The 20,614-nt window shown below is 53.2% G+C and overlaps 1 protein-coding gene across 1 annotated transcript in view; it reads right to left on the reverse strand.

Annotated features, from left to right (window-relative positions):
* Positions 1-1,173: 1,173 nt before the first annotated feature.
* The window catches only part of LOC143154885 (somatostatin receptor type 2), a 55,440-nt gene continuing 35,999 nt past the window's right edge, over positions 1,174-20,614 (reverse strand). Inside the window, exon 2 of the mRNA XM_076326912.1 lies at positions 1,174-2,885. Within this exon, the coding sequence (XP_076183027.1) occupies positions 1,176-2,444 (1,269 nt within the window). The 5' untranslated portion in view covers positions 2,445-2,885 and the 3' untranslated portion in view covers positions 1,174-1,175. The remainder of the gene's footprint in view (positions 2,886-20,614) is intronic.

Here is a 20,614-nt window from a genome sequence, read left to right on the forward strand (position 1 = left end):
TGACGTTCTCGTTGGAAGGTCGTCGAATCGATGACAGACGAATCCTCGCCGTTTTACTCCGTTCGGCCGCGGGGCTGGTTCGTGGGAGTCGAAACAACGCAAGAGGACGTCGAAGAGGAAAGAATCGTCTCGGGGGAGGTGTCTACCCCTCGAAGCGGATCGATCTCCTCGAAGAGGCGGACCGATCGTCATCGGTGAACACTGTACTCGCTTCTCGCACGATTTTCCGACACACTTCCGACAGCTCCGACGCGCAAACAGCTTCCGACGGGTCGAAAGCACAAACGTATACGAGAACGGAGAATCGGTTTCCAAAACGCTGACAGTTCCTCTTTTAGCACGATGAACCGCTTCCTTCGATCGAAGCGACGCGCTCGGACGCTCGAAACGAGCCACACGGATACGGTCCATCTCGGAGTTTTCGAGCTTGTGGATTTCCCGCGTAGCCGAGGAACGACCTCGATTCCGGAGTCGCGAGTAGCGAAAATTACAACACCCCCGGAGGGATCGATCCCCGTTCGCGAAAACTCTGAGAACAAGACGGTGGAAAGAAATTTCCTACTCGGTGGCCCATTTCGGACAACTTGGTTTCGTTCGAGCGTCGAATAACTCTTCTCTCCGATTCGCTTGGTCGTCGGTCGCGTAGTCGATACCCCACGGGCTGCTGTCGAAAGTCGAACGTAGCGGCAGAGAGCTCTCGTTGTTGTTCCCGTCGAAGAGCAACGACGGTGCACGTATCATTGTCCCGGTTCGAAGAGCGTTTCGATGTTCACGAGGAACGCGATACGCGTCCGGTCGAACGCGTCGCGCGCGCAACGGAAGATCGACGAGAACGAGAAGATCGATCGGGGTGAGGGTATTTGGCGACTCGAGCGCGGCGGGGTTAGACGTGAAAAATTCGATGGACAGCGACGATGAACGGTCCTCGAACGATCGTCGAAAAAACGTCGTAGGTTCGCGCGACGAACTCCTCCTCGGGAACGACGAACGATCGAATTCCCCCTGCCGCTTCGAGGGACGTCGTTCTTCCCTCGTCCGATGAGTCCGGGGTGGTCGGTCACCGCGACGAAGAGAAGGGCAGAGCTCGTTTCGCGATACGACTGGACGAAGCTAGAGGCCGATCTTGGCCCGTCGTTTTCGTTTCGTTGGACCGTCAGGTGTTCTCGATCGAGGCCTTACACCTGCGTCAACAGAGTCAACTGCGCCCCGTTCTTCAAGGAGTCCCTGTCCCTCTGCGCTTGATCCTTCGGGTCGTTGCCTATGGTGATGTTCGACCGTGACGTCATGGTCACCGTCGTCGTGGACGTCTTGCTGATCAACAGTCCCCTCTCGGCGTCCTCGTCCTCCAGCTCCAACCTGGACTGACCGGAGACGGCCAATCGGTTCGCCTGGAGTCTGTCGGCGTTCGCCTTGTTCCTCCGCGGGAACACGCTGTTCTCGATGTGAAGCGTCGCGTTCACGTCCTTACCCGCGGCGCAGGTGCACGCTTTCAGGAAGCTCTTCTTGAAGTTGTCGCTGAGGAACGCGTACAGAATCGGGTTCATCGCGCTGTTGCTGTAACTGAGGAACCCGGCCAGCAGGAAGCTGGTGATCGTGATCTTGCTCTGGCATTGTTTCGGCGGGGTGTAGATCAGAGCCACCTGCGTCAGCCAGTACGGTAGCCAGCAGAGCACGTACACGGTGATCACGGTCAGCACCAGTTTCGTCACCTTGCGATGGGATCGCTTCTTCTCCTTGGATTTCTTCTTCGGGCCGACCGTCTGCAACTTTCTGATCACCAAGAAGTAAAAGATCAATATGAGGACCAGCGGAATCGCGAAACCCAGCACGAAGGTGTACAGGGTGAAGGTGGTGTGACCGCCGCGATCGGTGGGCCAGTAGATGTTGCAGTTGCAGATCCCCTTGTCGGTCTCCATCGCGTTGGCGTAGAGAAAGATCGGTATCATGAAGAGGGCGCTGGTCACCCAAGCGGTCAGCGAGACCATCTTCGAGATGAACGGGGTGCGCAGCTTCGGGGAGGAGATCGGATGGCACACGGCGATGTAACGGTCCGCGCTCATTATGAACAGGAAGATGCTGCTGGTGAATTGGTTGATGCTGGTGGATATCATGTAGGCCTTGCACATGATCTTGCCGAAGATCCAGCTGCGGAGGCTCATCGTGGTCACCAGAAACGGTATACCGATGAGGAAACACTCGTCGGCGATCGCCAGGTTCACGATGTACATGTTGGTCACCGTTTGCATCTTCGAGAATCGCAGCACCACGTAGATCACCAGAGTGTTACCGAGGAGACCGACGATGCAGACGATGGAGTAGAGGATCTGATTCACCAGCGCGATGATCGGCAGATCCGCCTCGCAGTTCTGGATGATCGAGTCGTCGGGACTCGCCTTCCGCGCGTAATCGATTACGCTGGTGGTGCTCATTATCGTGGTGTTCATCTTGGCCGAGTGGTTCGCCTCGTCGAGGTACTCCGTTCGTTTCAACGGGCGTCGATAAATCTTCTTTTTCTCGCAATTTCGATCGGGTTCTCGCTTCGTTGGTCTCCGCGGTCGATTCTCAAGATTCTCGTCTTAATCGCTCGCCGGAGAGATATCGCGGGATTTCTTCCTCCTTTCTTCGAAGGGTTTTTCTTCGAAATCGTGCGGTCTGGGTTAGGTAGTTCGATGGGCACGCGCTCGCGTCGGTTAAACGCGCGTTCTTCGTATTCTGGCGGGAAGCAGCGTAAACGCGGGGGATCGCTGCCTCGAGGACGATACGGGGGATGGGCTCGTCGTCATTCCGTCGGGCGTCGAACGATCGTGCTTCCGCGGCGGTGATAATCCGGAAAGCGCGAGTTACCAGCGCGGAACACTCTCCTCCGCCGTGTCGCCCGTAGACGCCTGGAACAAAAGAAACGGCGGCATTCAGAGAGCGCAATCGGAACATCCGATAGTCGATTCGAAGACGGTCGCGGCTTCAAAGGGTGGAAAACGGACTTTTTACGGGGCAACGAGGGCCATTGTGCTCCGTTCTCGCGTACATTGTATCTTCGCGGTCGAACGCCCGGCATCCATTAAACGTCGACGTTACCCTAGTTCCGCGAACCTCGTAGATCTTCGATCGAGGTCGTACGAGCCGCGTCTACTCGATCGACTTTCTCGAGGAATTTCAACAATTCCACGCTCCTCGCGCGGAGACTCCAACGCGATAACGTTAATTGCCACGGTCGCGCGATCGACTTTCCAACAAGTTCCGACGTCGCGAGTTTCTCTACTCCCTTTTGGGAGTATCGTGTTTTTCGCGACGTCTTCTGAGCCGAGATCCTTTTTCTATCACCGAATACCGTGTACGCGATCAGAGCTACAAAATTGCATCCAGAGTGAACCGCCCAACTCGCTCTTTTCGCGATCAGCGGACAAATACTTTTTTTTTTTATTTATTTCGGACGATACGATTCGGATGGGACCTTCGAGGCGCCGACAACGATGACGACGACGCGAGATTTCAAAGCGTTCGCCGATCGACCGGAATCGAAGCTCGCTAGTTTCCGCTAGCGACACGATTCCTCGAGAAGTAAACTCGACACGGAACAAACGCGGTCGCATCGAGAAACCGAGAATCTTGACGACGACTCGAGGATCTAGGGCGTAAACAAGGGGTTGGCAAAGGGATTCGGGAGACGGATGGGAGGAACCGTTACGGTTGATTCCAGTTGACCCGTGAAATTCGTCCGGGCGTGTCGACAGTTGCACGGTTTCGCTCGAAACCGCAAGTTTCTCGCGGCGCCGTCAACGAGCGTCGGGAGCCGGACACTCGTGTTTCCTGGCGTTTCGCGAACGGAAGCTACGCGAACGGATCCCTGTAGGACGAAAGAAGGTATTACAGGGATTCGAAAGGACGCGAATCCTGGAGAACTATTTTTCTTCGCTCGCAGACCTTCGAAGCACGGCCAAAGCGCCCGACTCGGTACGATTCGCGATTCCTGTCTTTTCAACTTCAATAGTACTCGTATCTCGTTGGTCCGAGTCGGGGTACATTGTTGCTTTGCGACCAAGAGAACGTATTTCGGACCTGTATCGTCCTCGATGGAAATTCTAGCGTCTCGAACAGCTCGATATCGCGCCCTCTCCAAATTACAACGTTTCTAAATTCCGCGTAACGAATCGGTGGAACGTATTCCATCTTGGACGTTTCGCGAGTTCCTCGTCCACGATTGGACAAAAGACACGGCGAGCAGTTCGTGTACAGAGCGCAAAACGCGGACGGTTTCGTTGTAAAATTGGGCAAAGTCGTCTGGTTCGACGGTAGGTGTAAAGAACATTATCGATTTTTCGATTAACTCGTACTGCGCATTGCGTTACCGCGTGTAACGCTCGTAGTTGCTTTCACGACCGTTTCGAGCGAAGACAATGGCCGTACGAGTGCAATCATCTCGCGAGAATCGATTTCGTTTTCGCGCGAGTTCGTCGGTATATCGCGTGTTCGTTCGCGAAATTTTCCAGTTTCGCGAATCGAAATCCGTTTCTCGGCTCCGTGTTCGCTTTTTTTTTACCGGGGTAGGGGGGCAAAATTCCGATTTACTCGGGCGCGACGTTTCATTAAAGGGAGAGAATTTCGCACAGCCTCGTCGCGCACTCGATTTTTCGTTGCATACGCTTTCGGCCGTTTGATCGCGGAATCGTTTTTCAATCGCGTCCATAAAATCGTTTATCGAAATACTCGAACGAAAGTCACGTTCCCGAGGGTAAAGTTTCTCGGTGGCGCGACGAAATTCCACGGTATTAGGTTGTTTTTACCCTTCGCGGTGTACCGCGGCGACGACGTTTCACCGTCGACGGACTCGTTTGAAATAACTCCGCGTAGCGACGATCTTTCTTTCGTTCGTAACGTTTCGTTCTTCCGCGGACGGAAACCGTTGCCACTCTTCGAACGCGCCACGGTTTCCTAAAAATCCTAGTTACGAGTCCGGGCGTTGTTATTAGAAAAGCGCGGGCGTTATTAAAAAAAGAAAAAAAAAGCAGACGAGAAAGGAGAAAAAAGGGAAACGAGGAATTTTACGTCGTTGTTACGTGCAACTCGCCGACTCTCGTTTCCTCGGTTTCATTAAACGCGAGTCATTATCGGTGTTCAACGCCGAGGGCAATCCGCGCTGTTAACGCATCCTTGCGCGAAAAAATTACGGAAATACGCTGCGAGAAGGTCGACCGTGAACCGGGCGCGATCGAGAACCTAAGAAGACTCGACTCGAGACTCGGAAAATTCCCTGGATCGCTGCTAAATCGATCGTCCGTTCTATTCCGAGCTCCTCTCTGCCCCCGGAACGATGAATTAAGTTAACGCGACAGCTGGAAGATTCATCGACTCGCGACACCACGGTGTCCCGCAGACACGGCTCGTTAGCTTCCGTCGCGATCAAGGAACGAACGAGGCGACGAACGATCCTCGCGTGAGAAAACTCGCGAACCGTTGCGGAGTAACGAGCCTCGATCGATCACCATTATCGAGGCATCCGTCTCCATCCCCGGTAATTAGCCGCGAACCGATCGTCTTAACCGTTCCAACGATGGATTTCCCCGCGTTTCTTTGCGCACGCGAGTTTTTTGCCTCTTCTTCCGCCTGGAATTTTCGCGATCCGAGAATCGTAACGAAATATCCGCAGAAACAGTTACCGAATCGTTCGGTGGAAGAACACCTTGCGAAATTTCGTATTGAAATATCGCGCCTCCTCTGACGCCCGAATACGCGAGATCGTTCGTTCCGTTATCGACGGGATATCGTTAGAAGACTTCCCCGTAAGACGGTGAATTACCACGGGCGCTCTTTGGCCGAAATCCAGGGCTCGATAGCAACACGTGGAATTGCCGTATTAAATCCAGAGTTCGAGGTGAATTCCGCGAGCCGGTAAATCCCCGTGTTATTACCGGGTCTGGGTCTTCTATCCTGTTCTCGTTCGCTCGGCGAGTATCGTCGAGAATATCGTTACGCGCGGCAACACCCTTCTCGGCTGACTCGAAGAGGCTGGTTAAAAAGTATCGCGCGAATCAACACCGGAATCGTTCGAACCCGCAATTCCCCGACGCGAGCGAGAAACGCGACGCTACGAAACGACAACGGCGTTCTTGTTTAATTTTCGGTGCCCTCTCGACGAGGGACGCGAGCCGAGGGAAACATTTCGGCGTCCCCGGTCGAAGCAACTCGACGAACTCTTCCCCCGAAGGCGGTCCGCAATTCAGAATTCGCGATGACGTTAATCTAACGCGCGGTTTCGCCGCGGCAAAGTACCGAAAACGGCCGAGGAAATGCGGCTTTCTCGACAAACTTCCCCGCTTTTACGATATCCCCGGTGACGTACACGCGCGCACACACAGACACACGTTACACGCGATGTCCCGATAACGTTAACTACGCGCGAGTCCGACTTACGAACGCCCGCTGCTACCGCAATTGTCGTCTCCGCTTATCGCCGCTCGAAATTGCGAATCGCCCAGCGAGCGGTTACCCTTTCAGTCGTGCGGGTGTTCCGCGTTTTGGAAAACGCGACGCAAGCGAAAAAGTACGAGGCGCACCTCTCGAAGTCGGTCCCGCGAATGCCAATCACCGGTTTCCGCCTAACCCGACCCTTGTATCGCGGATCTTCTTTCCGGTTTCGCGCAGGACCCTCCTCGCGTCGCGACGCTCGGGAGGATCGTCGCGCGACTTTTCACGGTGACGGATCTGTCCGCGCAAAGTCGAAAATATTTCACCGGCACGAAGCTGATATTCGCGAAAGGAACGTACCGTCCCGTCGTGCGTCGAAAATCGCAAAATTATACCCCGACACCTTTCCCTGACACGGTACGCGCACCCGTACCCGAACGAAAGAGCGAATAATCGAATTTCCCAGCGACGCGGAGATGAAAAATCTTACGGAATAACAACGCGAGAAGCGTCACGAGGCGAGGAGGAAGGTGTCGCCCCCGCCCCCGGTTCCTGACACCTGCGACCGCGGAAAATTACGGGAAACGCGAGCCGGTTACGGCGACGGAGACGCCCGAAGCTGCAAAAATTTGCATCGTATCCGACGTTACGTCGACAACCCTCGGATCGGGCCAACCCCCGCACCGTTCCACCTCCGCCTTCAGCCATCGTTTCACCGTACCTGTTTTTCGTTTCGCGTTTTTCCATCGATCGTTCCCCATCGTGCGAGAAAGAAAATGGAATCCAACGAACGAGGGACGGGAGGACGGACGGCGAGCTCGGGCTCGGGCTCGGGCTCGGGGTCGGGGTCGGGGTCGGCAAAGGAAATAACACGAGTTACGAGGCGCGAAGACAGGAGAGGAGAGAAGGAAAAAAAAAGAAAAAGGGACGCGGGCGTCTCGGGAGGGACGAAGAGACGACCGGAGAAATTAATTACCTTCCTGGCCCGGCAACGAGCCGGCACTAAAAGTAGAAACTCGATCGAGCGAATATAAGGCTGCCTCGGTGTCGGCGCGCTCCGGTACACAGTCCTTGAGCGACCCTGCCAGATAGAAAGGTTCCTTTCCGTCCTGGTGAAACTTCCGATTGATTGCAAATCCGTCGCGATAAACTCGAGTGGCCGAACAACCGAACGAAAGCTGTCGTTTGCATATCGATCGAGGGTTATTCGCGCGATACGCGCCGACGACGCCCGGTAAACGTCTTCGTTTACGTTGGAATCGCTCCTCGGACGAACACCGAAGAATAAATCCAACGGAGTAATCGCAGATAGAAACGGGGGGCGAAAAGGTACCGGGAAAGCCGACGAATTTCTTCGGTACGTTCCAAGTTTTCGATTGTTTTCTTTTTCTATTCAAAATCGTCCACGAGAGACGTCGATACGCGAACCGAGCAACCACTCGATCCGCAGGGCCGCTTCGTGTCTCTCGTAAACCGAACTGGGTAAACTTGGCGCGCGTACGTTAACTCGTAGCTTTCGCCGCGCGGTAATTGGAGTTTGGTAATTGGCGGTGTCCCGTGGTTCGAGAGATACGGATGGCTCGTCGCCGACGGCGATTCCGCGACCGAGAAAGAATACACGCCCGAGCGGATTTTTCCACCGAAACCTCGTTTCTCGTCCAACTGGGAAACACACATCGACTTCACCGGGCGACGATCCGTTTGCACAGAGCCCGGCTCGACGAAACTCTCGATTGCGAATTCAATTTAGATTTTCGAACGGTGCTCGGAACTTTCGGACTTTTTAATCGTCGTCGACGAACTCTCGTCGGAAAACGGACACGATGGAACGCTGTCGGCGAACGGACACACGGACGGTTCGAACTCTCGATTCCTACGGACTTGTAATTAGAAATTCTGGTGTTCGCGATACGGGTGCAATTCGGTGGACGTAACGCAACGGGCGAACCGTAGACAGGTCCGAATACCGGGTCGCGTCTCGGCGACGAAGTTGCGTTAAGCCCCAACGGCAAAACCGACCCGAGAACGAACATCCTTGCAACTACCGGAGTTTAAGGCTCTCCGTGCTCCTCCTCGATTGTTCGAACGCGACGAGAGCTTCTCCCGAGTTCCTCGAGACGGATGCGACTATCGGGGATAGATATTTGCGGTTCGCGATCTTGGATCGACGGTGCACGTAGACATCTGTGAGATCGGATCTTCGTTAGTTCGACGAGAAAGGGAGCGAAATCTTGACAGCGAGAGTCACGTTCGTTCCTGCGATTGACCGTCCGTAGCGAATATTCGCGCAAACGAGCCGGTCGCCTCTGGATCGATCTTGCGTGTCACCGGTTAAGCCGGAAGTAACGAGTTCTCGCGACGAGAATCCGTCGTCGCGCGTCCTTTCGAACGAATCGCGGAACGAAACGAGGACGAGCGATACGGCTTTGAAAAGCCGATTGTTCTCCCGTGTTCGCGTTTCGGAGCGATCGTTGGGAAATTTGTTCGCGTCTCGAGGATCCGATCTCTACGAGAGTTTCGCTCGGCCGATTGTGTCGTAAAAGACGAATTACGGATCGAACGAACGAACGAACGACTCCGTCTATTTTCAAAAGAAAACTCTCCTGGATGTCAGCTTCGTCTTTCGTGGAAGAGCGACGAGTTATTTCCTACGATTTGTACGTATCGATGATCGGTAGGTGTACGTCGAGAAACGGTGTGCGCAACGGTGCGAGTCGACGGGGAAAGATTTTTGTATCGGGTAAAGCCCACGCGCGAACGCGTATCTTTTCGTCGTAAAAGTTGTAAGACACCTCGACACGGCCGGGAGGTAAGTTGGCGTACTTTTCTTATCGCCTCGGCTCAGGCTTCGCGCGGCAAATGAAGAATAAATAAAGAGCGTAGCGCGGTCTCTTTGCTGACCACACATCGCCGAAACGATTTCCCCCGTTCCTCGTTCGCTCCTCGCGCCAGACAATGGTCCGCGAGACATTGTTCTTTTTTTTTCGAGAAATTCGAGCGCGAAGTGTACGTCTATTGCTCCTCGTTTCTAGCCGCGACCGTGTTCGCAAACTTTGACGGGCGTGTTTTACGTCTGGCAGGTTGGAACGAGTTAAAACGGATAGCGACCGGTGACGTACTTAGCGCGTGCAAACGTCAACGCGAGCGGTATTAACAGCGCGTATCCTCGGTGAAGATTTTCGCGACAAGGTTCGCCGAGCGTGCAACGTCGTAGCTTCGTGGAAAATACACACGGATTCGCGCGGACCGACCTAATACACCTCGAAGCTCGCCGTTCGGCGTCCAGACTGCTGGCTAGTGTGCGTCGAATCGATAACTCGGGAAGATGGGTGGACGTGTTAAATCGAATGCCCGCAACAGGAGCAAAATGTTACGGCGCCTGGCCATGTGACACTCGTCCTCGAGTAAACAGCACCCCTGGAAATTACTTTTTACCTAATAATATCCGTCGACGAATCGAATCCCACGGTACGGAGATTCCTCGCGGATCACCGAATCGCGTTCGCGGTCTGACGAGCGTCGAGGTTGTAAATCGATCGCGTCTCGAACGAGGAGCGAAAAACAACGACGAAAAAAGAAAAAAGAAAACCCTCCGACGACGCCAGCGGTATGCTTTTTCGTCGAGAAAATCGCGAGGCGAATTTATCGCTCGCCCTTCGCGGACGGTGCGATCGACACCGGAACTCTGTATTTTTAATAAAAACGGAATACGTGCACGCTGGAGAAAAAATTGCCCGTTCGAGAGAACCGTGTTTCGGAGTTCGTGTCGATACCAAGGTCGGAAACTCGCGTTCGTCGTCGTCGTCGAGACGAAACACGAATCTCGAGAGCTCGACGAATTCCAGCTCTCGTTGATCTTCTCGAATAACGACACCGGTCCTTTTACGACCACGCGCAACGGTATCGACAATGGTGTCGAATTCGCGATCGAGAGCTCACGTTCGCGGAACGCTTGCCGCTAAGTGGGCAGTGCCCCAAAAAAACATGCATTGTTTTCGTTACCGACGTTCGACCGAATATCGTACATTCAACGATCCGTGTCGCTGGCTCGTCGTTCGAGTCCCGTCTTTTCTCGCGAATCTTTCGCAAAAAAGATGTTTTTCTTCCACTCGAACCTTCCGCGTTTTTCATTACGTAAGTTTCCGATACGAACAACACGGCCTTTCGCGGATCACCGCGCCAATCGGATCGCGTCGGATAATCCAGGCTCCTCGAGCAATTACGCGAACGTCGATTTCGTCGGCGCGTAATCGCCCACCTCGGTTTATTAAATTTCCCGAGCACATCGGTGCCCTAACCTCCGGCTTTTTCCCCTCGGCGCGTCTCCCGCCGCGCTTCGTGTTCCAGCTCCTTTAAATCCCGATCCACCGAGTTCCGGAACGAACGGAAGTCCGCGAAACGACTCGATTAATTTCCGTAAGAGGTTCCCGCGGCGAAGAGTCGGGGAGATCGCGGAAACGAGATCGCGCCGGGTCGTTACCGCCTCGAAGCCGAAGTTCGGGAAGCTCGCGAACAGTGGAGACGGTTACGGGCTAGTTTCGCCGAGAAAACGATACCGCGGAAGTTCCAGGAGAACGACACCTAGCCGACGAAACTTTCGCGGGAACGAGATTCGACGAATACGCCCGTATTTTCCCGCTCTTCGAACCGGTCGAACGACAAGGGTGATCCATGCACGTTTCTTCGGGGGAAATTTACGCGTTTTCGAACACGTCGATCCCTCGCGAATACGCGGCGTTCCTCGCCACGGTTTCGATAACGATCCGTCCTCGATCCGTCATCGTTGTCGAACTTGCCCCCGGTGTACCGGAAAACTTTACGAGATCGCTAACGCACGCGCGAAAAGTTGCACCTTTGGGAACGCGATCGAAAAGTTGGCCAGAACGATGATTAATGGATCGATGGGAATTCGAACTGGAACGCGTCCGGTGGCTGGACACCCTCGTACGCTTTTCCAGCGCGTTTCCGTTTTTTTCGGTCTCGCGTTTCCAAACCCGCGAAGCATCGGCGGGAAGCCACCGCGGTGGTCGTCGAGGCAGTTCGATGAAATTTTTTCCCTCGCTGGAGGTTATTTCTCGAACACGGAACGGTACGCTGGTTTCCCGCGTAACGGTATCGCTCGAAGGGCCCTTTGTCGAACAACGTCGCGCGATACGTTTACGCGACCATCGATCGTTGAAACGTCGCAAAGTCCTCGCATTTCTTTGCAATCGTTCGAAAAACCGTTTCCTCGATATCGCTCGGATACCCCCTGTCCTTGAAGAGACACCCGGCGCGTTGGTTCGCCGTGGAAATTTCACGGAAGATCCGCGCGATATTTCCTCACGGCGACGTCCAGCGGCTTTGCGGGATCGGGTTCTCGTTGTTTACTTCGAGATAAACCGAGAAACAATTTCTTCTCGTAATCGTCGAGAAATGGAATTCGCGCGAGCGGAGATAACTCGGAGAAACGAGGAAACGGACACCGTGGTTCGCGGAGACACAGGACCACCCACGAGGACGGTTCAAAAGTTTTCCGCGAGGTCGCGGATGCGTTCCCACGAACGTTGATAACGATGATTGTTGCGCGTTACACCGTTTTCCCTCCGTTAAACGGCGATTTCGAGGCTCTTTGCTCGATTTCGCGATCGAGCCGGCGTAAAAGGGGTTTCGTTCCCCGGTGAAAAGTTTTTAAACGGCTCCCTCGAATTCGTCGGCGAATCTCGCGAAGAGGTCGGGCTTCCCGCAGTTTACGGCTTCAAGTTGGCCCGTTAGCAGACCGTCCCTCGGAGTGTCGGAAAGTCTCGCTCCCCTTCTTTTCCGAAACTAAGACGCTCGTGGAAGAAGTCGTTCGAGTTTCGAGGTCCCCGTGTACCCCACGGCCCCGAGAGAGGAAGAGAGAGAGTCGAAGTTTACAGGATGTCCCAAGGGGACGGAGACGGTCGATCAAAGGCGTTTCGGGTTCGTTGCTTCGGAGGATAATCGTCGTTGTCGTCCGCGATAAATCGGTGCCGTTGACGACCCGGTGAAGGATACAAAAACGACCTCTCGAAACGAAACGGACTCCGGTTAGAAACTTTCCGAGTCGCCGACTCGGGGAACCGAAAGTAATGGAAATTTTTCGCAAGACCTCTGTGGAATTACGGAACGCAACTCGTCCCTTTTCGCGCGGAATTGCGCCAGACGGAGAAGATATCTACGAAAGAGATCGTCGCTCGCGGTGGTAGTTTCGCCGGAAGCGGCCAGTTTCGTGAATCGTTCCCTCCCGAGGGACATCTTCGCGGCGGGGAACTTTTAAACCGGACGGAAACCGAGTCGCGAACGCAACGCGGAATTCTAACGTTATCGCGTCAGCGTTCCCGAGTTCGGCCCGGTCTCGACGCGGAAACACCCCGAAAATCGGAGAATCGTTCGACCCAGTCCCCGTGGAATCGATCGCGGCGCCGAGAGGGAGCTCTCCAAGTTTTCCCGTCGGCCGACGGAGAAACGTCTTTGCGCCAACGAGCGAGAAATACGCGCGGCCGTTCCGGAAGTTCCACGGACGCGTTCGGTTCACCTCGAGAAATTTTCACCCGATTTTGACGGATCTCGAAGCGTCCAAAGCCGACAGCCTCGAAACGACCGGCACTCTTTTACGATTTTGCTCGTAAACGCGTGTTCGAGGTATCGAGGTAATCTTCGAGGCGCATTCGGAGCTTTCTCGATATGAAAAAGTTGGACGATTGCGCGCGGAGGACCTTTACGGCTAGAATATCTTTTAGGGTCTATAAATCTGCCCGAGTGTGGATTCGTAAAAAGATTTCTAGAATAGCTGGATAAAACGGGGCGGGAAATGAAAAAGATGTGGGGTGTCTTGGCAGACGCTCGCGAGGCGATATCTTTTCTCGCGTAACGCCGCGCGAAATCGTATTCCACGGCCGGAAGGGAATTTTTGTCGGGTATCGAGGACCGTTTCGCCGATGAGCGGGATCGAAGCGCGGTTCGCGAAATAAACGCTCGAGATCGAGCCGATTCGTCGAACTTCCCGTTGAATTTCAAGCGACCCGTGTGTTTTACGTTTCGACGAAGCGTCGGAGTTGAAAAGAGTCGCAATTCACTTAGCTAATCAACGGAGAACCTTGAGAATTCTGCGAGTTTTCCAAGAGCGGCACGAAAATGGAAAGAGGACGGTGCGCAATTTAATAAAGAAGTCCCGGTCGCGGTAAACGTACAGGGTGGTCCGCGCGAAGGGTCGTGGCCGGCCCGTTCACTCGACGAGCGTCCGGTAGGAGAAACTTGTTCGAAAATTCTACCGAGACATTGTTTCGCGATATTTGAAGGCCCACCGGGAACCTTCGAACCGACGTTTTCTCTTCTCTTCTCGAAAATACGCGCGGTCTCGTTTCCGAGTGATTCTCGGCTCGAAGGACTGGTAACGCCGCGTAGGAAACTATTTCTCCACCGTACACGTGGAGAAAGACGCTCGTAATCGATCGACCCGTTCCAATCGTAAACGCCTCCTTCCCCTGCTAGCCCAATATTCGAAAATAGCCGCTAAACACTCGCCACGGGCGTTAACGTTGCGTTTAGGTAGCTCGTATTACAGAACCGGGAAACTAATAACGCTTTTTTTTTTCCCTCGGGTAAACAACGGTAATAATCTTATCCTACCACGGATAATATTAGCGTCCTTTGACCTACGCCCGTTCCTCCCTCGCGTTTCACCGACGCGAACGCCGCCGGTGGCGCGTCTCTCTCCGAGGGAATATCGCTCGTGCAGTTTTATAGCGTCTCGCGTCGTTCCTACGAAATTCCCTCGAGACGTTGATTCCTTTTCCCGCCAAGCGCGAACTCGATCGATCCCGAATTTACCGTCAACCACCGCGCCCGTCGAGACACTTCCGCGAAACGCGAAAATTTATGCGCGAATCTCGGCTCGAGGGACGATTTGCCGGCGGCCGGGAACCTTGTTCCTATACGCTCGAAAATCTCGACCAAGGAGAGACCTCCACTTTGTCTCAAAAGGCACGCGTTTCTCGAAAACTCGATGTTAATTACGAACGCGCCGCGATTCCTGCGACGGGCGAGAGTTCACGGAATTCCTTGGTAAACGATTTGCAAAGTATCCTCGGGAAAGAGAAACGACGCGTCCTTCTGGCTGAGACGAAACGCCCGATGAGAGTTTTCAAAGATTCTTGTTCCCTGAACGGAGTCCGCGTTTCGCGAGCCTTCCACTTATCGAGAAACGTTTCACCGAACAGTACGGAAGCCCTTTGCGCGCTGGATTTCTCGTTGAACGCCGGAAGGAAGGAAGCAAGGAACTCGAATACGCTCGAACGATCCGAATGTCGAATTCACCGAGCTTTCACGGATCCTTCGTTAACGTCGTAAATCGTCGAGGTCCTTGGCTGCGAGTAACTTTCGCCCATCGCGAGTTTTCACGAGTTCCCCGATTCCGCGACGAATCGCGCGTCAACATTGTCGGTCGCTCGATTCGACGAAACGGTCGAAAATCCACGCATCGACGAACGGTGAAGCTCGAGGTTCGAGCTCGACTCGAAAATAAACATTGCCAACCGTTCCGGTCACTCGACGAGGAATCGGTCGTCTTTGCTCGAGCACGTTCTTTCTTTGGGATCCCAGTTGCTCGCGTTCCACGCTCGGAGAACTATCGTCGTTTATCACCGTTGACCACCAAACGAGCGTTTCCTCTCGAAAACAACGGCGCTCGTTTCGGACGAACTTTCGACCGTAGCTGGTATCGATCGTTGGCGATTCTTCGCGAATCGTTCTCCTCTTCCTACCCCAAAGGTTGCTTCCGCGAGTTCGTCGATCGGATTCGGTGTAAAAATTCTCGCGTTACGAGAGTCGATTATTCGTGCCCGAAGGGATTCGGGAAATTCTATAAAATTTTTTGTTGCCGGAGAATACGGTCTCGCTTCTTTCGCTCCGATAAGTGTCACTCGATACGGGCTGGAAACACGATACATTATTTTCGTCTTTGGTCTCCCCACCGGGGAATTATAAATTGCATCGGCAAAATTCAATTCGCTGGAATATTCGCTCGTCGAAGTCTCCGGGGCTACGTTCCTTCGCGAAAATTTCTCCGGCTCGAGCGTCCTCGAAAGAATATCTTATCGTCGAATAACCCTCGATGGGGTTTCGTGGATCCAACGGGTCCGTGGACTCGCGGTGGCGGAGAAATCGCGGGCAAACGGGAGTTCCGATATCGTTGCAGACGTATCGATTCGCAATAAGGTTTATTTGTGTCCAGTGCGCCGCCTGCTCCTACTTCTTTGCATCGTTGTTACGCGTCGTCGGGCCGCACAGATCAGCGCGCGTCTTTCTACACGTCGAATCCACGTTTTTCCCGGCTGGATTGATACGTCGGAAGAAGAGTTTCTTAATTACAGTGCCAATGCGGCCGTGTTTCCTGCGCGGCGACGGAAATTAAACCGACCGTTCCGCGATTTCGATCAACCGACTCGTCGACTTCTTCGTCGTTGTTTAAGTTGCGGATTGTCACGACGTTCGCGCCGCGAGGGCTCGACTATTTCACGGGACCGTACCGGAGCAACGGACAAAAATATAAACAGAAGTCTTCGCTCACGCGCTACAACGCACGGGATCGCGAACAGAAATACTAAAATAAAAATGGCTTGGCTTATAGTTCACTCCGTAGAATAATGAAATGAATAGCGAAAATCACTGCGTCGGCGAATACCTCCGTAGAGAATATATCCATTTAACGAATGTTACCGTTTCTAACGAAATACTTCTGTAGAGAGTATATAGGCGATTAAAGGTGGGCAGCGGGTGACAGACGAGGTTCACACTCGAATGGATTGGAACGATCGATGAATCTTTATTCAACGGGCAGCGGCTTATATACATGAATTTTGATTATCGGTGATCCCGGTGTTTGGGCTTGGTGGTCCTCGCAACGACGTGGTTCGTCGCGACGCTCCGTTACCGAAAACGTTCGCGAGCGTTGCATCGGAACGATCGAAGAAGAAAAGAAACGAAATGAATCACCGAGCGTTCGTCGACGCGATAAAAATTTCCAACGATCCGTCGAGTCGTGTCGTAGACGACAACGATACGCTCGCGATAATTTATTTAACGCTTTACTCGATCCCGACAATCGATTGTCCCGATTATCTGCCGAAGTCTGCCGCGCCCTCCATCGAAGTTATTCATCGTGCACAAATTTCCGACGAGCCCGACCGGAACGTTCTAAACCCGACCGAATAATAATGCATGCGGGAACCGGAGAGCGAGCGCAAAAATAGCCCTGTTATTTGCAACCTGCAACGACGGCCGCGCATACGAGCGAATTATTCATCGCGGAATCGCTCGATCGATGCTCGTCGATCCGCTCGATACGTTCTTCGACGCGTTCGTTCACCGCTCGCGGATCATCCGCGACGAGAATCACGGTCCGCGCGGTTCTGGTTACTTGTCGCGCGCAATCTGCGCGCGAAATTGTTAATCACGTGCAACGCGCGATCAACGTCGAGCACGATCATTTTCTTCGGGCAACGAGACCGTACGGCTCTTGCCAACGATTTATTCGAATTCGCGAACGCGTATTTTCCGCTAATCGTTGGATTACCCGAACGAATCGTTCCACTCGTAAAGTACAAGCAGCAGTAAGTTTATCGTTGGAAACAATTTACGAGAATCGTTACGAGGAGACGCCGATCGTCTTCACGGAGTCTTTCGAGATCCACTTTACGTTCGGTAAACGGTTGAAAATTGTCATCGAAATCGGAACGTTTTCCACCGTGTGTCGACAAACTGTGCGCAATCTTTCGAAGGAAACTCAACGCAACGATCATATTAAATACCGCTCGTCGATTCAATTTCATCGGGAATACCGGCACGTACGTGGATGCGGGCAGATTTCACCTTATTTAAAATATCGTTGCACAAGAGTACCCATTAAAATCGCGAATAAATATTCGTAATTTCCAATGTTAAAACGGGACATCGTCGTTGAAACATTGACGGACAGGGTGGCTCGATTTCGGTTGAAATTCCGGTTCGCGCGAAATAAAATAATTCGCTTCCGAGGAGGCCGAACGCACCGAAACGATATTCGAGGGAAGCTCGAATGCTCCGAGAGAGGGAGAGAGAGAGAGCTTTCGCGGGGGTGTTCGATCGAAGAACGAACGGATCCCGTAATCCGTATTTTCGAACCTTGACGCCCGAATTACCACGTATTCCCGATGAATAAACAATAATTCCCTGGCAACGAGAACGGCGGATAGATTTGCATCGGTCGTAGAAATTCGATGGAAACTCCGTGCCCCGGAATAGAGGGTTATTCTTGTCTTTTTCGTACTCGCGGGATCCGTTTTAAGCCCCCGTACGGAATAACGCACGAGCGGACGCGATCGAAAATAAACTGGACGCGCTCCAGCGAGCGAGAACGCGTTCCAGTTATCAGTCGTGTGACACGTAGAACGAGCCGGGTTCGACGATAACGTTCCAGACCCCCCTCGAACAATCGCGAGGTTCCCGTTCCACGGTTCGACGCGATGTTGCAGGTAACGTTTCCGAGGTTCTTTTGTCGAGGGCCGTTCGTTGCGCGAGAATCCCTTTTTACGCGAGCGGGAACGAGCGATACGGATACCGGTGGTTCGCGAGACCAGACGTTTTTCGCGCGACGAAACTCGATGTTTCCCGTTTGCTCGCGGATTTCCAATTTCGATGGTTAAATAAACGGTATCGAGTCTCGTTGCCCGCCCCGGCGAGTTTCATCGAATCGCTCGTTATTTCGCAGCGCCCGCGTACGCGTACGCGAACGAAAACCGAAAACAAACACGAACCGTTAAATATTCCCTTTTCCGGAATCCCCTGGCTTTTACGCGAAAGCCGCGTCACGGTCCCGGCGCGTTCCGAGCGTGTTCGGGTTGGGTTCGTTTCTTCCCGGAGCAGCTGCAACTTTCTCGTTCCGCATGGGACGACGGTTCTTCGAACGAGCGCAAAGTGTCGTAAAACTGGTCGTCGAAGGGTACCGGTAACGCGACAACGAATGTTCCCCTCGTAATGTAAACATCGGGAAGTTTTTGTTTCCCGTTCGTAAGCTCTTTCCGCGTTCTTCCTCCTTCGTCGCGTATTTTCGACCGTAGCCGAGGTCTCGAAAGCTTTTACAAATTTTCGAATATCGGAGGCTTCCGTTCGACACGGACCTTTCCACCCCGTCGGGCCACGAATTACGATTCCTCGCAAGAAGTGCCGGTTTAATGGATCGTTCGACGTCCCGATCGACGTTGATCTTACGCAGCCGTGAAAAAGGACTCCGGAGCGGCAAACAGCGACGAGAGCTCGCGCATCGTGAGTTCGGTCACGCGTTCCGGTCCGAGCGAAACCGAGGCCTGGGAAACCGTATTACGGTTCACGCATCTGTCCAGAGAAAATAAATAAGGTTTAGGCTCGTCGATTTCCACCGGAAAACTCTTGCGAGAATTTCTCTCGAAATCGATTACATTCCCCTCGTACGCGCGTCTTTCTTTCCTTGAGAAATATTCGATTCGGTGGATTCGCTGGACAAACATCGCCGGCAACGTACCGAGACGAACCTCGAACGTTACGGATACAAAGCTCATCGTTTTCGAAACCGACTGTTCTCGATCCTTCAAAGGGAAACGAAATTCCAAACACTCGTGTAACGTATCACGAGACGAGTTCCGTGTTACACCGAATCGGTCACGTTTCCTTCCACGTTTCGAGAGTCATCCGTACGATGGAACCGTTCGTCTCTGTTCCCGAAGCTCGCGATTAACTGCGAACGGAAGATTGGCGGGTTATCGCGCCGGTGTGTCTACGAACGCGATGATTAATCGAAGGGGATGACTTCGCCGTGAACACGGACCGTGGAACAGATTGATATCGATACGAGGGATCGAACGGTATCTCCGGAATTTCGCGGTCGTAACGATCGTTGTTGCAAAATACGTTGGACTCGCGTAACGCCGAACGGTTCCCGTCTACTTCGGAAGATTTACGAGGATTTGCGAGGATTTGCGAGGATTTGCGAGGAAATTCGCGAAATCCGCTCGTTCGCTGCTGGAGCACCAATTTTTGTTAATTAATCCCTATCAAAGGTTAATTTAATTTAGTCCCGGTGCAGCGCGCACGGCATCCCTTCGACGCGTTTAATTAATTTATTCCGGTACGAATCATTGTATTTTTCAGTTTTAGCTTCCGCGCGATTAACCGTGCGCACGCTGCGAGCTAATTAACGAACAACCCCCGCTGTCCCGAGCATGTGTCCAATAAAATTGACGCGGAATTCATCGTCCCGGATCATCGCGCCCGGCGTGCTTCCGCCGCGATTTCCCGTCGAAACGTTTTCCAACGAACCGCTTTAAATCTCGAGCTATCCGGCCGCGATCGTTGTCCAGGTTCCCTCGCGGAGAACCACCGTAGGCCAATATCCCGGAGACAATTTCGCGGACAACGCTCCGAGAAATAAGAAGCTGATGGCCGCTACGGGCGATCGTAGATATCTACGTAACCTTTGAAAGGATCACGGAAACGTGCTCGGACGTGGAAAGAACGAGTGCGAAATACGCTCGAATTTAGCCGCGCGGAAATAATAAAAACGTTCGTAAAACGAAACGAAAAGAACCGGAACAAGATTACGTTTGACGACGACGACGACGACGACGAGGACGACGACGACAACGTCGAGTCGAGAGATCAAAGTCAGCCTCGGAGTATTCTTCGGCGAGAACGAAGACTCTGCGCCGGACTTCCAGAATCCCGGACTGTTTCTCAGGTATTAATTGTACAAAATTAAAGATCGCCGCGCGAGAGAAAATGAGAAGAAAAAAAAATCTCGTTCCGAGAAGTTGAAAGACGGTGGACGAGTTCGCGCGAAAAACGGGAGAGCAACGGTACGTGAAATTCCTCGGCGCGCAAGAAACGTCCATCGTTCCCCGTGGTCTTATTGTTAACGGAAAGGGGCAACCGAGCCGGGGTTAACGAAGTCGGGCTAGTTTTGTTCGACGGCCGTGGTGCGCGCAAGAACGGTATTACGTCGGAAATATTCTCCCGCGACTAACGACCGCTTTGTTTCCCGAGACCGGCTCGACAAAACCGGAAACCATCGTTAGAGAACGATCCGCGAAAGAAATTCCCGTTATTCGAGTCCCGATCGATCCTACGACGAATAGCCGACGTTGAAACAATATCCTGCGCAACGCAACGACAAGAACGGTGAAGCGTTCGGTGCAACAGCTGG

Source organism: Ptiloglossa arizonensis, chromosome 2 (assembly GCF_051014685.1).
Source record: "Ptiloglossa arizonensis isolate GNS036 chromosome 2, iyPtiAriz1_principal, whole genome shotgun sequence".
NCBI classification, from domain to species: Eukaryota; Metazoa; Arthropoda; class Insecta; order Hymenoptera; family Colletidae; genus Ptiloglossa; species Ptiloglossa arizonensis.